At 40.0% G+C, this 19,916-nt stretch overlaps 1 protein-coding gene across 2 annotated transcripts in view; it reads left to right on the top strand.

Annotated features, from left to right (window-relative positions):
* The window catches only part of LOC119745425 (copine-3-like), a 68,989-nt gene extending 50,361 nt beyond the window's left edge, over nt 1-18,628 (top strand). The window contains exons 8-15 of one of the 2 annotated variants that reach the window (XM_038221772.1): nt 747-842; nt 8,554-8,640; nt 12,906-12,965; nt 13,818-13,951; nt 14,422-14,528; nt 15,047-15,180; nt 16,166-16,402; nt 17,501-18,628. In XM_038221772.1, coding sequence (XP_038077700.1) covers nt 747-842; nt 8,554-8,640; nt 12,906-12,965; nt 13,818-13,951; nt 14,422-14,528; nt 15,047-15,180; nt 16,166-16,402; nt 17,501-17,605 — 960 coding nt within the window. In that variant the 3' untranslated portion in view covers nt 17,606-18,628. Of the gene's footprint in view, nt 1-746; nt 843-932; nt 1,029-8,553; nt 8,641-12,905; nt 12,966-13,817; nt 13,952-14,421; nt 14,529-15,046; nt 15,181-16,165; nt 16,403-17,500 lie in introns of both variants that reach the window. The other variant, XM_038221763.1, reaches the window with a different exon arrangement.
* The last annotated feature ends 1,288 nt before the right edge of the window (nt 18,629-19,916 follow it).

Below are 19,916 nucleotides of genomic sequence, written 5' to 3'. Positions count from 1 at the left end.
TTGCCGATGTTTACATGTACATGTACACCAGTGTATTGGGTGTGCATGGACATAGACACACATAGTTGTAAGCAATATGTGCTTGTCGCAAAAAAAATAGGGAGGGGTACATTTAATAACGAGCATTATAGTTGAAACTCCACCTTGGAGAGCGGTGCGGTACGGTTTGTGTGCTTAACCTTCTTTAGCTGTCATAATTATGTTTTCAAACAGCAATTTTTTGGGGGGTGAAAAAATGTGGGGCTGGAGAGTCATTAGCATCAAGCCTGGGTCAGGATTGTCGAGTCCAAGTCTTGAGTCTTTTGTCGATGAGGCTCGAGTCTCAGCTCACCAAAATCAAAACGGATGAGTCGCGGACTCCAGTCCTACAGCACTACTCTTAGGCATAAATCATGTAGCACTATACAGTTTCTTGCATCTGTCTATCCCGTTTACATCTTGCTCTTAGTATTTGTAATCAGGCTCAGCACAATCAAATAAAGAGGAATGCTTTACAGATCCAGTGATCAGCCCCCCCCCCCCCCATTTTGAACTGATGATGTTTTTCTCATGACATTTAATTAATCAACCCTAACAGTCCTGAATCCTCCAATTTTAATAAGGGAATAGATATGTGTTCGGGAGGTATTATAACACTCTGTTTAAGACCGGTGGGAGTCTGGATTATCACCCATCCATCAGATCAGTGTGCGATCAGATCAGTGTGCGTTGAATTTTATGGTGTGTGCTTTTTGCACCCATTGCAGGTTGTCTGCAAGGACCACGACTTTGATGGGGGTCACGACCTCGTGGGTATCTTCTTCACGACGGCGCGGGAAATCCGCTCGGCTTGCAAAAGTCAGGTAGCCTCCTCTGGGTGACCGACACCCTGATTTGTGTGTTTGACCGTGTTTTATTAACCTATGACCCGTCTTTCTCTCCCTTGTACACAGGTCATGTGTTTTGATCATGACGAGGGTAGCGCGAACGACCTGATTGGTGAATTCTTCACCACTGCTCGGCAACTGGTCGAGAGTGGTAGCCGACAGGTACCTTGATCTGTTATGGGACTTTTTTTATCTGTCGTTGTCCTGGTAACGAAACTGAAAAATGCTGTCATACAGAATTTAAGAACACACGAAAACTTTTTAAAATTGGAATAAAAGTCGGTTAGATAATAACTCCTTATTCATGCCAAGTTTTGATCCCCAACCCCAAATGATACATTTCATTGTCACTCCCAGTGATTGATCTCATGAAAGCCATTGACCTTTGACCCAGCGATCATTAAAGCATTTATCATGACCCCTGACCCAATCACATTAATTTGTCATGTGCATGCTTTAACAGCACTTTCCTTATTGCAAATTGAAGTAAATTAAAAAAAAAAAAAATAAGAAAACCTATTTTTCTGACTTTTGGCACTGAAATGTGAAATTGAAAAGAAAATCAAAATTTGCCCATTTTACCAAAAAAAAAGAGAAGAGAAAAGCCTATTTTGATGTTAAATACTCACCCACCGCACTTTGTTGCACCTTTTTATGGTACATGTAATATTCAATGAGCTAATTTTTTATGAGTCAATTTTTGTTCGTTTTCAAATTGCACCTTTTATAAAAACACAAAAATCACGTTAATACAAGAAATTGTAACAATATTTTACCTGTTATGATGGCATGGTTTGGTTTTTTTCTGTTGTGTTGTTTTTCACTGTTTCATTTGTGTCATGTCGATCATTCCATGTTGTGATATCATCACCACAGTGAATTTAATTAGCATTTTTGTCTGGATTTTGATTTGTTTTTGTTGTGAAAACTCTGTAATATGCATACCATTTTTTTGTGTTTTTGGTCATCGTTTGAGTTATGCTGTTCATTTATATACCTGGTATCACCTCATTAATAGGTAATGTTTTCAATTCACCGGGCGATGATTTTATTTCATGTTTGATGATTTGCTTGATTTTATTTTATATTTGTCACAAGGAAAATAAACACTTATTACCTTGGAATAACATTCACATATCTATTTCATATTTGTATGAATGCAGTTGTATTTGTTAAAATTAACTGTAGTTCGATTGACTACCGTAATGATTAAATATCGATAATGACAATTTCTTCTTAGAATAACACATACACTTGTAGGTTTGCATGTTTCTCACTCAAATGTTTAGGTTATATATTCATAGATTATGGTTGTTATTATTATTAATTATTTCTGGTAATTGCATGCAAGGATTTCTCAAAAGCGCCCTAGGCACTGAAGCTCGCAAGCCTGAAGAAACCTGTAGAGAGAAGACAATGAGAAGAAATGACAGTTTTAGAGGTGGGAGGAAAAGCCCAGAAGAATATTCTGGGGAAAACCCATGGAATCAGGCAGGGACTGAAAATTGAATCCACATATTGGCTCAGGCGGGAATCAAACCCGGGTCACACCGGTAGAAAAAGCGAGGAAAAGTACCGCTACGCCAACCTGACTCCCTGGATGTGATTGTTTCATCCAACACTTTAGAATTTGTCCGTAAACGACTTTTCAATTTGTTGTTCTCTGAAAGAAAAAAGGGTTATAATGGTCTAGCCCCCTGATTGCATTGTGTAGGGACTCGGGGAATAAGTTTGCAGTGTATTTGAAGGACCAACATGTCTTTCAATCAAGAGATATACAGGGTGAGTAAAAAAAACCCCGAAACCCAAGTGTCGGAACCATTTTTTTAGTGAAGTTCTGCATGTAGTACTTTCAAAATCTAGGATATGAAAGCCCAATTCATAAGCTTTCTTTTAGTACAAGAATCGTTCAAATCACTTATGTACTTTTCAAGTTACGGAAGTTTAAACACAAACCACCGTTTTAAGGTTCTGTCCACGGATCACAAAAAAGCAAAACGAAAAAAAAATCACATAGGGATGTGTGTGAATTGTTTTCGTTTTGATGAAAGAACGTACGCCTTTTTTGTGATCCGTGGACAGAACTAGGTTGTGTTTTAAACTCCGTAACTTGAAAAGTACATGAGTGATTTGAATGATTCTTGAACTAAAAGAAAGCTTATGAATTGGGCTTTTATTTCCTAGATTTTGAAAGTGTTACATGCAGAACTTCACTAAAACAATGGTCCCGACATTTGGGTTTTTTTTTTTTTTTACTCACCCTGTATCGTAGCAATCATTTTTTTTTTCGCAACCACAAGTCATCATCAAAAAGAGCAAATGTCACATCAGTTAGGAGTTATTCCCATTACCCATTTGGGTATTAAATTTGTACAGTGCACGGCGCATTCCCCCGCGATAATCTAGTGCTGTTGACCTTGGAGTAAATTACATAATTTGATTATATTCGGCCCTGGGCTGAACAAATCCAATAAAAAGGGAGAAAAAAAAAGGAGAAGCTTGTTGGACGTGGTATCTGCAGCTGGGTTCGGGCTGCCGGGCACTTTTATCGGAATCAATTTATGACGGGGATGGGAACGGTTGGACAGACAGGAAACTAACGATTAGTCCTGGCGATGTTTGCTTTCTCATAATTGGTTACTTGTGTTGCATGTGTATCCATCAATTTGCTACTACGGCTTGTTTTGCTTGGGGAACATGTATTTTAAAAAAAAAATTCTATTTGTTGGTTTTGGAAGATTGTACGTATCACTCACGTTGGTCTAATCTAGTCCTACCATTAGTTTAGGATGAACTTTGGTTAATCTTGCATTAAAGTTAAATTGACCAACACTGGACTCTTACTTCTTTGGACTTAACTTCTTCCTCACCATTTTCCTGTGTGACCTTTCACCTTTAACCTTTTGTTTTCCACAAGTTCTTATTCCCGTCTGTTCAAGCTTCAATCTTGTTTTTTATTTTTATTTTTCATCATTAAGTTCTGCAGTTTTCTTTCCTTTTCTTTCTATTTCACTTTTTCTCACTCGGCAATTTCTTTCCTTCACTTTGCATATGCCAAGTGATTGGCCAGTTGGCCGAATCGGATGATGAATATTCATATTCCATCAAGTTTTGTTTTTTGGAGATTAGAAGCACTAACATAAAAGGAATCCTACATTAAAAAAAAAAAGGCAGAGAGGTCTTTAAAACTCACCATTTTTTTCTTCTTCATTTGTTACATGACCCTGTTCTGTCTTTTCAATGAATCTGTAGGCTTGTTCATTTTTTTTCAACTGCACCCTGTCAATAAAATGTACTCAAGAATTTTTGTGAGTTTCATTTGATGCATTTTAGCATTATGGAATAACCCTGCATTGTACTGAATATAATCTGCTTGCATTTTTCCGCACATATTTTAGAAAACGATTTACGCACCAATCATATATTTGCATTTCTAGTCATTATTTCTCACCAATCACCGCCCCCCCCCCTGGCTCCGCCCATCCATCTTCAGCCGCACTTCCCATTCCCGTTTTGGAATTGCATTTTATAGACCTAGGCATCCCATAATGCATTGAACTGCAACCCTAGGCATAGATCTCTGTCCCCCACCCCCCACCCCATGTTTCCGATATTGGAGTGCCTTGGACCGCCCTGCATACAATCAATGCCTGTGTTGTTATGGCAACTAGCAGAGAATGATTCTGTGACTGTTATCATCATGATTGATTCATCTCCATATCACTCATCATCCTGCCATTATTCCCATCTTTTTAATTTTCATCATCATCCTTTCCAAAACTGACCTCTTTCATCTATACCTTTCAACAAATCAAATCCCTTTTTTTCTAACTTGTCACTCTCAGAAGAAGAAGAAGAAGAAAAAAACAATCTCTTCAAGCTCTATCTTAAAATCTCGCTTTTTTCTTTTTTTATAACGCTTTCTCAGTTTTTGTCTTCTCTCTCATCATGAATTCACCAATCACGTCACCCGTCAGCTCGCCGTCTAATTCCTGGAGATCTGCTGGATTCTGCTCTGTCTTCCTCTTCCTCTCCCCCCTCTCTCTTTATGTTTATGTTTCCGTCACGTCTCGTTTCCAAAAAAAAAAGGTACATGTATCCGTGTTTTTGTAGTTCAGTGCAAAATCTTGTCTATCAACAACTGTGTTTTATGTAGCAGTTGTATGGATGTTTACAAGTATGTGAATTGTATGCCTACGTGCAGTGTGGTATTACTTCATTTTCACAGTCCGTTAAAGGTATATCGTCAACGGGTTGAAAGTATTTTCTGTGATATCAAGTTACTCGCAATCTATAGAGGGTGTTGGGTGGGGGCTAAACCATTTCACAAAATCGTGTGAAGGAAAAGCAGGTCACTGTAGGTGGCTTGCTGTTAACAATGGACATATGCGTACATCATGTGCAAAAGGGTTATTCACGCATTGAAGAACAGTTTGTTCATTGAGAGTGCACAAAATCCAATGAGAGCTCAAAGCGTCAAGCATCCCCTAGGGTCCCAGCAATTGAACTAAGTATCAATCCTACAAATTATCATTTGCAGTTCGTACCACTCTTGTGCACAAGAGTCCGTGCATACTGGAAGCTTCTCAAAATCCAACACATACATGTACATGTAGGCAACAGCTGGGGGGGGGGGGGGGGAGAGGGGCAACGGGGGTGATGCCTCCCCCCCCCCCCCCCCCGCCCCCCCCCCCCCCCCCCCCCCCCCCCCCCCCCGCCCCATGAATCCAATTTATTATTATTTTTTTAAGTTGCGTCACAAAAAAGGCAGCCACTGCGTACACCACCATCTAAATTTTGCTTTTAAAAAGATTGGTTAAAGTGGTCAGAAATTGCCTCAGATCTCACAACGGAGCATCTAGAATCCAAAACTTTTCCCACGCCATTAATTTTTTCATCAATGTTTTTGGCAGAACAAAGCTTTTTTTGGGGCCCCCCAAAAAATCGTGTTCTGGATCCGCTCTTGCATGTAGGTTAAATACAAAGGCTACTTATCTTCCCAAGCAATTTTCAAATTTGTATCTCTTTTATTGCCATAATCATATCACTCGGCCATTAAAACATACTGGCAAATGAGTAGATTTTGGAAGCGAATCCAACAAAACTAACCACTTCTTATTTGTAAAAAAGGGGTCTTTCACCAAGTAGTTGCTGAAAAGGGGGCTTTCGCAGTGCCGTAAACGATGGGAAAGTTGATTAAAGTACCCGGGCAGGAACGGCAGATCAAATCCTGCTTGTCAACACCACCATTTTGCTCAGAGTCCTCACGCAGTTTGAATTCCCTGGCAAAATGCACATGAGACTGTTGTTGAAGTTGGGAGTTGTGTTAGTCATGTTGATAAAAATGAAATAGATACCAAGAAATTTAAGGACTAAATTGAAATCAGCCACAACCACTACATCTGGGGTGCGTTCCACGTACGCCAACAATGTCAGCAACGTTTATGCAAGTGGGACCAACAGTTTGCCCCCGACGTTGGCAAATGTCGCAACCAATGTGACGGTCTTCCCAAGTCGTTCGCTATGTTTTCTAAAATGGCCGATACCTACAAAATGAAGGTAACAATCATGCCGTAGCTGAAACTTTCCGTTTTCTATGTAGACATTCCACTTCACGTCGCAGTTAATTTTTCGTGGATTTTTAAAAGTTGCCATTCAAACAGTTGTAGGATCGGCATTCAGGGCGCTGCCATTTTGACAACAATTTTTCAATGATATTATTATTCCATATGGGGTAAGCATGGCCGAGCTAACAAACGCAAACATGTTCGCGTGAATTGAACGCACCATGGATTCCTTCTGAATTCATTGTTACTGATGGTTTATATTTGGCAAGCTCCCTGTAAGTTTTTGCTTTTATTTAGTCATTAAAAAAGTGCCACATGTACATGTATCTGTTCTTGTCGTATCAAAGAACATTCTGGCTTCTTTTTTTTATGTTCAAGGCATATGTCATGTTTTGTCTCTCAACACCTCAGTGTATTATTTGTCAAACCTCAAAAATCAGTAAAGAGATCTTTTTGTTCTTTCCATTGGTTAAAGAGGTTGTGGAATGCTCGAAGACATTTCCGTCATTTTTCGGGTATATGTAGCCTAAGGTGTGATGAAATAAAAACGACTATTGTATCTGTCATGAAATGAGTACAAAAGGTTTGAATATATTTCATGTGCCGAACGTGCACTTTGTGTAAAAGTCGTTAATGGGTGCAGCAAACAAAACATAGTAAATCGTGACGTAATAAACAGGACTCCCGATGCAGCGTAGTGTAAACGAGTCCTGTTTATTACGTCACTATTTATTATGTTTTGTTTGCTGCCCCCAACGAAAACTTGTACACAAATTACATGTTCGGGTCGAAACAGGACCTGAAAAACAGCTCTCAAAAGTACCTTTTGTACTCATTTCATAACAGACACAATAGTCGTTTTTATTTCATCACACCTTAGGCTACATATACCAGAAAAATGACGGAAATGTCTTCAAGCATTCCACAACCTCTTTAATATACGTGTACTCTCCTTGAATGAGTCCAGTGAAGCTGATAAGGTGTAGACCCAGGGACGACTTAATGAAGTGATACAAATGGAGACAGAAAACTTAATGGTTTGAATATATTTCATGTACTGTGTATAAATATTTAATGATTATGACTGTGAAACTTGCAGGCTTTGACTCTTCTAATGCTCTGTAGCACCTTTCGAGTCTTGTCTTGTCTTAAACGTATAAATTATATGTTCATGAAACTTTCATAGGTACCTAAATAAAAAGCCATAAGAAATACAAGGTGTGAAAGTTCCTCTGTGCACTTTTTGTAGCAAAAACTATGCTTCTTGGTTAAGTAGCAACGTTTGACTTTGGAAAAGGAAGAAATTGGCTAAATTTTAAACGACTTTTTTGTTGTCCTTTTTTTCTTATTTTTTTTCCTACCAATTACTTTTCTAGTTGTTATTTATCTAGTTCGAGGGATCATGGTAGCTAATCAGGCAAATATTTTTTTATAGCACGTAACTTACGAAGGTTTGAGTTTGTTTTACATCATTTCTTATTTGTCATGAATGTTACATTATTTCCGTGGTTTTTCCAGCATCTGTGAACACAAAAGTTGAAACAGGCCAGTGTAACAATGTTTGCCACAAAAAACAACAACCCCCAAATCCATCCCTTTCTGAAAATTACAGCAAAAGCAAATGTTGTATATTTCCTTTAAATAATAAGGTCAGAATTATCATTTGTTTCATCAGGCTGTAGGTTGTACACTTAGAAGAGGTTTGTTTTATTCGAATAGTAAATAAAGTATTGGCACCATACATGCGTGTATATATGCGTTTGTTTATGGTGTAAATCGAGGACACACACGTTCAGAACCAAATTGAGACCGAAAACGTGTACAAAACCAATGAGAGCTGTTGCGAAAAAGTTGAAGTACAAACAAAGGAAAAGGGAAGAGGAACAAAAGAAAATCCTTGATTTACACCATAAACAAACGTGTATGTACACATAGATGTTTATTTCATACATTTCGGGCAAAAATCATCAGAGTTCTGTTACATCCCTGACCTAGTATTATTTTCTGATGTTACTAATTTGAAGAAAAAACAAACAAAATAACAAAATAAATTCCCAAGCAATTACAAACTGTTTGTAAATAATGTATCTTTCTGCATGTGTTTCCCCCTTCGTGGTTAGGTAGAATGGGAATGCATTAATCCAAAGAAGAAACTCAAGAAAAAGAACTACCACAACTCCGGAACCGTGTTCCTCACAAAATGCGAGGTAGGTGAACATTTCATCTTCTTTTTTTTTTGGAGGGGAGAAGTATTGGGTTCAGATGTAAAAACTAAATCTATGACCTTGCTTGCTGTCCTAGATTTGAGTTCATGTGAGTCACCTCGGAGTTTGTATACTCATACAGGCATGCAACTTTTCCTCGAATCGCCTGATTTCCTTGCTTTTCACTTCACACTTATCCCATTAAAAATTGAAAAACACCATATGAAGTCCTGTAAAGCAAGGCCTTTTGGTGTTGCCCAGTTGCCTGCCTGTTTATTTTATATTATATTCACGATTTTGGTTCCGAGATTATGCGTCCAATAATAAACACTTACTTGGTCAACTATTTTGACAGAATTGGTTGGGAGTTGTTAAATTGGACGGGGACAAACATTCGAAATTCATGAAATGCAGTGACAGACCCCATAGTTTGCAATTGTAATTTTATTTTGAATATTTTGACAAAACCAAAGAAGACAAGTTCACCGATGGCTTCTGAAATGCTCCAAGATGTGTTGAAGTTGTTGCATGGGTGTGTTGAAGTTGTCTGTTGGATCTATGTACAGGTATCTCGCTGTGCTGACGTACAATGAAACTGTCGATTGTGCGGTCGTTAAGCCAATTTGAGTACAAGGTGGAGGGGGGGCACCAGACTGGCTTGGCAACAATAAGCGGATGGTGTTTTGACAGAATTAGTCTGGTAATGGGATTTGACACCCAGCCCTGTGCCAAGGCCCCCCGCCTTCAACCTTCTCCGGCGGTAGCCAAACTGTGATTGTGTGATTGTGTCATTGCACTGTGCGACACGGCCTAAGGGGTGTCGGGGTGTCAACCAGGGGGGGGATACTCTCACAAACACCCCCGGTTTGTGAAAAGACGTCAGTTCTCATTTGTCGGGCCATCTGCGTCCCGGCCCGTGTCGCGAGCTGTGAGGCAATTAAAAATATGACGCGGCCTGGGAGATATAAAACCTGCCAAGGAAAGCGACACACATCTCAGTGGCCCTGTTATATCTACGTCATCCCCTCCCAGGCCCCCCCCCCCCCAAACTAAATAGTAATAATATCTGCTTGTCTTTCTCATTGTTCTGAATTTCCTTAAATTTGAACTTATTGCCCACGTAATGCGGATGTTGAATGCAAAAATAAAGATACACGTTTTCAAAAGAATGTCCTGTAGGATTTTACTTTGCTCTAACCTATTTGGTACACGTTTTCAAAAGAATGTCCTGTAGGATTTTACTTTGCTCAAACGTGTTTGGCACGTTTGTGTAATGATACTTTTGCAGACCTAAGGAGATTTCATCGTTGTCCTTTGCAGAGAGCAGAAATGCCACCGTCCGTGAAGACAATTCCATCAATTACCTCCTTTATTTAATTTCAACCAGGGGAAAAAAAATGGGCTTTGTGATGATTGACATTTTTGTGTTAAACTGTCATCTGAAAAAAAAAAAATTATCCTCAGAAAAGAAAACAAACATATGAGTCATCTTCATCCGTACTTTTTTTTATACAAACAAACATAGTCCAATTGATCCATGAGTGTCATTGTATCTACCTCGCACAAGGACGCAAAAAAAAAATTGGCTCCGGTAAACCAGTGAAAGATAAGACAGTTATATTTTCTCTCCAAAATTGGACCAACTTGACCTTAATTTATCTTCTCGGGACGACCGGTCGGCCGCAAATCAATACTTAATTAAAAAAGCAGAGATGCTGTTTCCTGCGTGTCAGTTTAGATTGCGACGGTTCTTCATAAAAATTCCAATATATTAAACTGTTTTTCCTATCTTTCTTTCTTTTTTCCATTTGGAACAAAATTGTGTCAGTTTTTGAGACCCACGGTCATGCATGCCTGCTGCGGACAAAGCCACGAACTAATCATAACCTGGCATAACAGTGTGATGTAATTAAGAGGGTTGCACGTCGATTGACATGCGGATAGCTTTTTAATTAATGTCAAATTTCTCTTGATTCTGTTGAGTGGATGTTTATCAAAAATCATGATAAACAGAATAAACTCTTGTCAGGAACAGTGGCTAAAATAAGGCATCCTTAGACTTAAACCCAATCTATACAGGGTGGTCCTCTAAAACGGAACCGCAAACTTGCACTATACCTTGAGACTCAAACCACCTGTACCAATTGATGGAGAATCCTTTTAGAAGAATTATGATACCAGAATATCTCAATTCGGTCCAGTAGTGTGTGCTGCAGAGCCTATTTTGTTAAGCACATTTCTTTCATGAGGTTGCATGACACTAATCCCTCTATCAATTACAATGCAAGTCAAATTCCCGGGCGCGGTGTAGTAATTCATCGGGAGAAAAATGACCCCCACCTTGCTTCACAAAATAGGCTCCCACAAAATAGGCTCACAAAACGGGGGGGGGGGGCCATGGTCCCCCCCCCAATTTTTTTTTTAATTGATGTTGCAAAAAAGGCAGCCACTGCATATACAGCATTAAAATTGTGCCACCATGCACCAATGTCATGAAGAGTCCTAGTGCCCCCCCCCCCCTCGCTTTTCATTAAAGTCTGGCCTTGGTGCAGGGACTAATCGGTTAAACAAAATATTTAAAAGAAAAACAATTTTGGGTGAGTGGCGGGTGGTTTGGTTGAAAAGTTGTACTACCACAATGGATAGGAGATCAATACTGAGACCAATACTGAGACCGTATTCACATTGTAGTATTCATTGTGGGCAATTCACATGAGACAAGTGGTCACTTGGAAAGAATACAGTCAGCTGCTTGCGGCGGCTAATTAACAAGACTTCTGAATATCTTCATTATGAGGGATTCAATAGTTGCCTGGCACTAAAAACAAAGCTAGTTCACTACCACTGGAATTATCTTGAAACCTGATTCCTGCCTGGCAGCCAGCTATTGATTTCTGTTCTTCCCCTTGCTATTTAAAATAGAGAAAAGAAGTTCCTTTTTCTTACTTGTCCATGTAGTCCCTAGTCTATGTAATAGACATGGCGAATGCCATGGGTCTATGATATGTGAGCAGATTCGCTGATTAATTAGACCAAGACCCCGCCTCTTGACCTCCTAGATTTTTACCAAACAGCGGGCGCTTTCTACCAATATATCGGGTCTTCGATCATTCACCCGTTGCGTGTCATAGACAATGGATTTAAAAAAACCTGCATCACGCGCTCTGTATCATGTTACGCGATAATGCACCCGGCTGTTGTTGCATTACAAAACACTGCATTCGAATTGACCAATCAAACCATTTAGTCCTGATTTAGGAATGAAATGATGTCACGATTTAGTAAAGTCGACTCAGATTGGCTGGCGCGCGGCTTGCATATACCGGTACGTATATGTTATACAGGAGGCTTTCTCCGTGGATAACGGGTGATACTCAGACTAGTAGTTCTCCTGTGTCACCTCAACCCCTACTCCTCTCCCCACCACTCCCCCCTCCCCACCACTCCCTCCTCCCCACCACTCCCTCTATGCCAGTCCCCTCCACCTCTATGCGCCTCCCCCCCCCCCCATATTTATTTTAATTGAACCCTGTCATGGCACATTATGCCCTTTAACATTGATGCGCTCTGACTGGTTCTAAAACATCCTACATACGTCTCTCTTTTTTTTTTTAATATAAAATGGCCTGAAGTGAAGTTATCGACCCGGTCATTTTGATCGTTCGCTCCGACCCTCTGGCCCTTCCGTTTCAATCCCTGCCTCGCTAACCCCGGGAATATATCCACTTAATTACGGCCAGTGGATGTTGTGATACACTCCAGCATTATTGTATCTTTATTTGTACGTCCGTTGGTCTGTTTATTCAATTCTGTGTTGTAAGTACTGCTGGCGGTATAGTACAGTTAAAGGGAAGATACAACATTTGCAAACATCTCAAAACGAAATGATCAAATAATCACAAAATACCTTACTGGATTGTAATAGGGAATGACAGTCTAAAAGCATCCTGTAAAATCGTGGCACCTGGTGTGCCAACATTTTCAAGAAAAATTGTATTTTTCCAACGCTGGTCGGCCGACCAGAGTTGGAGAAAACTGGCTTTTTTTCAAAAACTGCTCGCAAACTCTTTGCTGCACAAACTGCAAAAACTATTTGCAATTGATTACACACCTGTGAAGGGGTACAAGCCAAATGACATCATACTTAAATGGACTACGTTTCCAAAAATTCTGGAAATCACATCATTATTTTGATACTTTCTTTTTATGCCATCTGAATTCTAATTTTGCATTTTGCATTTCTGTCATAATTTTGTGTGTCCACATAGGTTAAGAGACAATACACCTTCCTGGACTACATTTTTGGTGGTTGCCAAATCAACTTCACAGTGAGTACAATTTTCATTTCATCCTATTTTTGGACATTTGTACATTCTTGAAAAAAAATTCGCTGTGATTTTATGGTCATCTCCTTCCAACTTCTTAGAGTTTTTTGAGATATTGTTTGTGAATTCCGAACTTCCATCCCCCAAAATATGGTTTTGACATTTAGTTGAAAGTCGTTGAACACAAGAAATGTTCTGTTAGTGTATCCAGGATATTTTCAAGGGGATAGGCGAGATGTTCAAGTCAACACATACGTAAAAGAAAGGCCAAAGGCCTTTAGAAATTGAGATTAGCTATCTTGCATAATACAGGAAACATAAGGAAATTTTAATTTTTGTTTTCTCGAATTTTTCACTTTAAAAACGAACATTTGTCAGATGGAAGGGGCATGTTAACCTACCCAATCAGCCACCTGAAATTAACCATTGCAAAATCTGTTGAGTTTGCATAAGGCCAAGTAAGAAAATAAACCAGTTTCTCATCCCCGCCTGCTTCCTTTTTGCTGCTCGCCTCCTTCATTTCAATTTTATTGATTCATTTGCACCATATTTTGCAAATATATTGTCAGTATGTGGTCTTTTTATTTGTTTCCAACAAAATTGTAGCTATGTAGAAAGGGTTACGACCTTTTCGACACAATTTTGCATCAGACAAAGAGTAAAGAAAATGAAAGATTCCATCCGCCATCTTGGAAAATCCCCCATCTTGGCAAAAAAAAAGCAAACTTCATTTTCTTCAAAAAGCCCGAAGAAGAATTTTGTTTTGGTTTTTACTCGGCCTCAAACGGTGACGGATAAATACACATTGTAACCTTTCAATGTTGGTTTTTGGCTCTGTTTTTTTTTCTTATATAGGTTGGTATAGACTTCACAGGATCCAATGGTGATCCACAAGAGCCGGTGTCACTCCATTACATTGATGCCGCAGCGCCTAACGAATACACAAAGGCCATAGTAGCTGTGGGTGACGTCATACAGGACTACGATAGGTATGACAGACAGATTGCACGACAAACAGACAGATATTGGCGCCAGTATGTTTTTCAAGGAGTAGGAACTCTGTGCGCTAACAGTAGAAGGGAAATTGCGATCACTTTCAAAGCCCCTGCGTGCGTGTACCCATTTGCGCGCTTATTGCATGAAGCACTCACAACTTTTATTCTGACTGTTAACAAAGCCAGCATCACGTATTGTCAGCCGTCGTCAGCAATGCGTTTGAATGTCTCTCCCAGTGGTCTCCCCCAACTCTCTGTTTGTGACCACTGAGGGGGTACTTGTGCACATAACACATAGATGCGCTTGTGTGGCCTCTTATTAAACGAGAGCCAGTTTATTGAGTGTGCTTGAACGATTTTCAGCTCAAGCAACAAATACCTTGAGTTAATTTGGGGGGGGGGGTTTGGTTTGTATGGTTGCTAATTTTTTATTTTTTTTTGAATGTTTACATTTTTTTTTACAGTGATAAAATGTTTCCTGCCTTGGGCTTCGGTGCCAAGATTCCACCAAACCAACAAGTGTCCCATGAGTTTGCCATCAACTTTGATCTCTCCAACCCGTACTGCGCAGGTAAGAATCAGACGGTCGCCATCTGGGCCCAATTTCACGGCGCTGCTAAGCACACGATTTTCTGCTAACAGAGCCTCCGTCTATTTCATGGAGACCGTAAGCATAAGCACAGCAAAAGGCATGCTTACTTCAGAGGAAAAATGTGCTTAACTTAGTGGCGTTACAATAGAAATCTCCATGCACGCGTTTCCGTAAGCACATCCACGCCGTAAAATAGTGCTTAAGGTTAGCACATTTTTGTGCTATGGTTAGCACATGGATAATAGTTGTTGCTTCGATGCTTGCTTGGTTTATTGTCTCGGTACTTCACATGAGGTCCTGTGCTTATCAAAGGGCTACACTGTTCTGGGTGGATTCAGGTCACCTGGTGTAAGTCACAAATGACAAATGACAAGTGACAGTCAGTCAGTGAGATAGGTAACCAGTCTAATAGACAAATGACGGTTTGACACAGTATCCATGGTGCCATTGGTGTAGATCAAGTAATGCCCAGTGTTGACTCACTCTGATTGGTCCAGGTGTCGGAGGTATAGTAGCCGCTTACCAGAACTGTCTGCGACAGATCACGCTGTGGGGACCAACCAACGTAGCGCCAATCATCACCCACGTTGCCAAGTTCGCAAAAGTAGCTAATCAGGATAAAAAAGCATCGGTGAGTGAAAAGCTTTTTGCCTGGCCTTAATTATTCTGGGTTTCTGAGGGATGTGAGAGCCAGGGGTTCGAATCCAGCTAGTGGACATATGGTTTGTCCTTGGGCAAGCTACTTCATCCTTACTTGTCTCAAAGTTTTCTTTTGTTGTGGGGATTAGGAAAGAATGCAAAATTACACAAGCGGTAACTCAATGTTTAATCCCAAGGTATCCAGTTAAACCCTGTTAAACCTGTTAAAGGGAATATACAACATTTGCAAACATCGAAAAACAAAACTACCAATTTTTTTACGAAATACCTTACAATAGGATGTTGGTAAATGACAGTCTAAAGCATCCTGTAAAATTATGGCACCATGTGTGAAGTCATTTTCGAGAAAAGTGGTATTTTGTATAAATTCCAACGGTGGTCGGCCGACCACGGTTGGAAAAACCTAACTATTTTTCAACTACTGCTCCAAATTTACCAATTTTTTTTCAGTCCAAATTTGTTTGCTGTTGGTTACATGTTCATGAATGGGTGCAGGCCAGTTAGACTGGTTCCATTAACTTACAATTTTCCGGCATCTATAAATTGATCCATTTCATCTTTAGTGGAGCCAGGGAACCAGACTACTTGAACATGTTTGTTTTTCTTGGTTTTTCCAGTATTTTCGAACACAAAACTTCAAACATGTCAGTGTAACAATATTTGATCTGTTTATACTATTATAGACCCCTCAAAATAGTTCATTTCTGAAAATTACAGCAAAAGCCAATGATGTACATTCTCTTTAAACTTCATGGTAAGCCTCTAGTTACCGCATGATTATTTTTGAATTCTCCCTTACAAAGAAATATATCCAAGGTCATACATTGATTAACACTCCCAGCCTTGGCTTGGCATCTACTATTAAATTGGTCTATAGAGCAATTTCATTCCCGTCTTATAAGTAGGGTACAGATCTATTTTTGATAAATGTTCACTTTTTCTCTTACCATTAACAGCAATATTTCATACTCCTCTTACTCACGGATGGCGTCATCACCGATATGTACGAGACGCGGGATGCCATCGTGGCCGCTTCCAAGCTCCCCATGTCCATCATCATCGTCGGGGTCGGTAACGCCGACTTCTCCGACATGCGCATGTTGGACGGGGACGACGGGGTGTTGCGATCGCCCAGCGGGGAACCGGTCTGCAGAGATATCGTGCAGTTTGTACCATTCAGGGACTTCAAGCAGGTGAGTGGGTAGTTTGATATCGGTGCGAGGCTTGGTAACCATTTGTGATGAGACCGCACAAAATGTGTCTTAACCAGTTCGCACCGGAGGCCGTGTATTACACGCAAATGTTTTGCGGTATTCGGAATGGATGACGGATAAACACGCAGGGAGCGAGGCCAGAAATATCTGTCAGTGACCCGCTCATGGCAGGCGAGGCCGGAAATGTGAGTGTGCTGCCCGAGGTTGATGGCTTCAACCCGCCTGGCTTGAGGTCCAGTGAAAAGTAATCCCGTGCCTTGTTCCGTTCTTGTCAAAATAATCCCGGCGTGAACTGGTTAAAGGCATATAGGATCATGAGCTTTTCATGCATTTTGTTGGTGTCCAATAATACCACCACTCAAAATCCACAGAGGAATGTTCAAAACCTAACCTGTTGAAGTTTCAGCTCAGTGAATGCGACAGTTTGTTTTTGAGAAAACCATGCACACCCTTTTGATCACGAGACACGACTTCTTCAATAGCACTCTTTACTCCAACAAATCAGTCAATTCGGGCGATTCACAGTGCAGTGCGCCACCAAGAGTTTGCCACGGAGAGTCCATTTTTCCCAGTGCATTGTGGGAGAAGTCAATAAATACACAGCGCGGGACATTTGCAATTGTTAGTTTTTCCGGTCAGTATAGTTACGATTCGATTATCTGTTTGCCCTTTTCTTTTCTTTTGATCAATGTGGTGTTTTTTGTAAGGCGGTAGAACGCTATGCCCAATCTATAACAAATTAGCTCAAGTTGTCTACTGACACTCGTTCAAATGGGCCATGTTTTGTCGACTGTAAACTTGAAAAATGGACTCTCCACAGCAAACTCTTGGTGGCGCACTACATTGTGAATCGCCCGAATTGACTGATCGTTTGAATTCACCTACATTTCTTGATCTGTTCTAAATGACAGCAATTTTTCTCGCAAGCTCGAGGACAACCCTGAGTATACAGTGTTTATAAAACACGTCAGCGACAGGCGAAAACCCAATTGTAATATTGAAATCTCCCCGATGCAAAATTCCATCTTATAAAATGACGCTGTTGTTTATTTGTTAATTTGTTTGTTTGTTTTTCAGGCCTCACCGGCAAAGTTGACCAAGTGCGTCCTAGCCGAGGTACCCAAGCAGGTCGTGGAGTACTTTGAAATGAAGGAGCTGCAACCTCCCACGATCCCCCGTTAGTAGAGCGCCCCCTCTTGTCCGCACTCTGTTTCTGTACTTCTCATTTTTTCTTCTTTTCCATGCTAAGCATGATGTTAACCTAGATGTAGTCAACACTTGAACAATAGTTGTACAATTAACAACGTAACAGTCTCCAGTACTATATATGTAATTTTAAATTCAACACAAAACAATATGGATCAGTGGCATTGTACAGTATACCAATTTTTTATTCACCTCATATTTGGGGGGGGGGGGGAAGGGACAGTTTAGCACTGGTGGGCACACCAAACTATAGAGCTTAACCACTTCGCACCGGGATTATTTTTGCCGAAAGTTCGATTTTCGCAAAAGGCAAAATTTTCCAGCAAACTTCTGATATACAGCCAAACACCACAGATACTGATTCGCAAGAGTCATTTCAACAGTATTTGTACCATATTTCTTGCCGAAACCTCATGTTTCAAAACTCCAATACAACGGAGCGTAAATTGTAGAACAATAGGCCGTGCACAAAGGCCAACTCAAGATCGACACACGATCTGCCTCCACAGACTTTACAGACTTTGTGTTTGTGTGTACAAAAGACACGAGGGATTAGCGTGTTTAGACGTCACCCGGAGGCGAGGCGAGGCACGCTTGACGTTTTAACCCGTCAGCCGTGTGTACAAAAACAGCCAGTGCGTGTTAACACTGCCAGCGCTTGTTAACGCTTTACAATGGAATGTTTACGACATGCCACCACTATGTGCGCGTATCTAGCCGTACTTAGATTTAGCTTGTACATGTAACTAAACCAATGTACTTGTAGATATTAAATTTGCTGAATTTTTTGGTATGGACTTTTGGAATATCAGACTAGTTTTTTTGTTCCGCTCAGTGACAGGATTTGTAGCACACATTGCAGATAACCAATTTTTTAAATTTTGCAAACTTTGATATATTGTACGCACACACTGTAGTGACACATGAATCTTTCTCCTGCACACTAGTAATGTAGTAGTTTTCTTCTTTTTTTAATAAAAGAAACTATTTGTTAATGCACAAATTGTGAAAATTGTACATTTTGTTGAAAACTCATATGATAGAACAATTGAGAAGAAAATCTACTGGTTTCTCCATTCGTTGTTAAAAACCCTATTTGACCATTAGAGTTAAAGGTCAAGTAGATCATTTGTGAATTTTTTTTTTTTGGAAGCATAAAAGTGTTCAAAATCTAAAGACGGGTGCTTAACAACTAACCTGATGAAGTTTTAGCCCAGTAAATGCTGTATATTCTGAGAAAACAATATTCTAGGATCTTGATTTCAATTCAAAAGTTGCCGGGTCATGTTTTGAATTGCGCCCAAAATCAGTGTCCGGGACACGTTCTCATGCAGCCGATTGTAGCTACACACTGAACAGACAAATAGTAGCAACTGCGCACACGTGTGCCTCATGTCAATGCTTGTGCGTGCACAATCTCACGGCTTTGCCGAAATTACAAACCAACTACTAACGGAAATATCAAAAAATGCGTCTTTAGACGCATCTTTGGAAATGGCCTTCCTATATTATTTTCTTCAAAATGACAGCATGCCAGAAAGAACACTTTGACAGGAAGTTTAGTGCCATTACTATCTTTAAACCAAGTAAGCTTTTCAACAATAATTTTGTCCGTTACTTTTGGATAGCTGCAAATGATATACTCTACTTTTAATGACTGTACTCTGTTGTGTGCACTTAAGTGCACAATCATGGCAATAACAATCCGTGAAATATTTGTTAATTCTTTTGTTTGACAGCAAGATCAAGACATGGAATTTTTTTCTGTTTAAATTGGGTCACAATTGGAAATGTATAAATGATTTTAAGAGATATATTTGTTTTGTAGTTTACCGTCGCATTGTATAAAAAATATTGTCAACTTTTTTGTTGATATTAGATTGAAAAAGCAGCCCATCCCTGGCCACATTTGTGTAACTCTTGCCTTTACTGTCTATCACCACAAATATTCATCATTTTCACCGCTAGAATCACCACAATCATTATCACTAATTTCTATCATCACAATCATCCTTTATCACCACATTCACCTTTTCACCATATCACTGAAATCACCACATCGCTGAAATCACCACCATTACCGCGTTCTTCCACTTTCACCTCCATTTCCACATCACCACATTCACCTTTTCACCATATCACTGAAATCACCACATCCCTGAAATCACCACCACCAATTTCACCTCCATTCCCACATCACCACCTTCAACTCTTTCACTACAACCACTGTATCTTTTGTTCACACCACCCCTTTCAAGTTCCACCATCGTAACCTTTTTCATCCGCT

This window comes from Patiria miniata, unplaced genomic scaffold, assembly GCF_015706575.1.
Source record: "Patiria miniata isolate m_02_andy unplaced genomic scaffold, ASM1570657v1 HiC_scaffold_12, whole genome shotgun sequence".
Taxonomy (NCBI): Eukaryota; Metazoa; Echinodermata; class Asteroidea; order Valvatida; family Asterinidae; genus Patiria; species Patiria miniata.
Note: the sequence above shows the minus strand (reverse complement) of the source record. Positions and strands in the feature narration are given on the sequence as shown.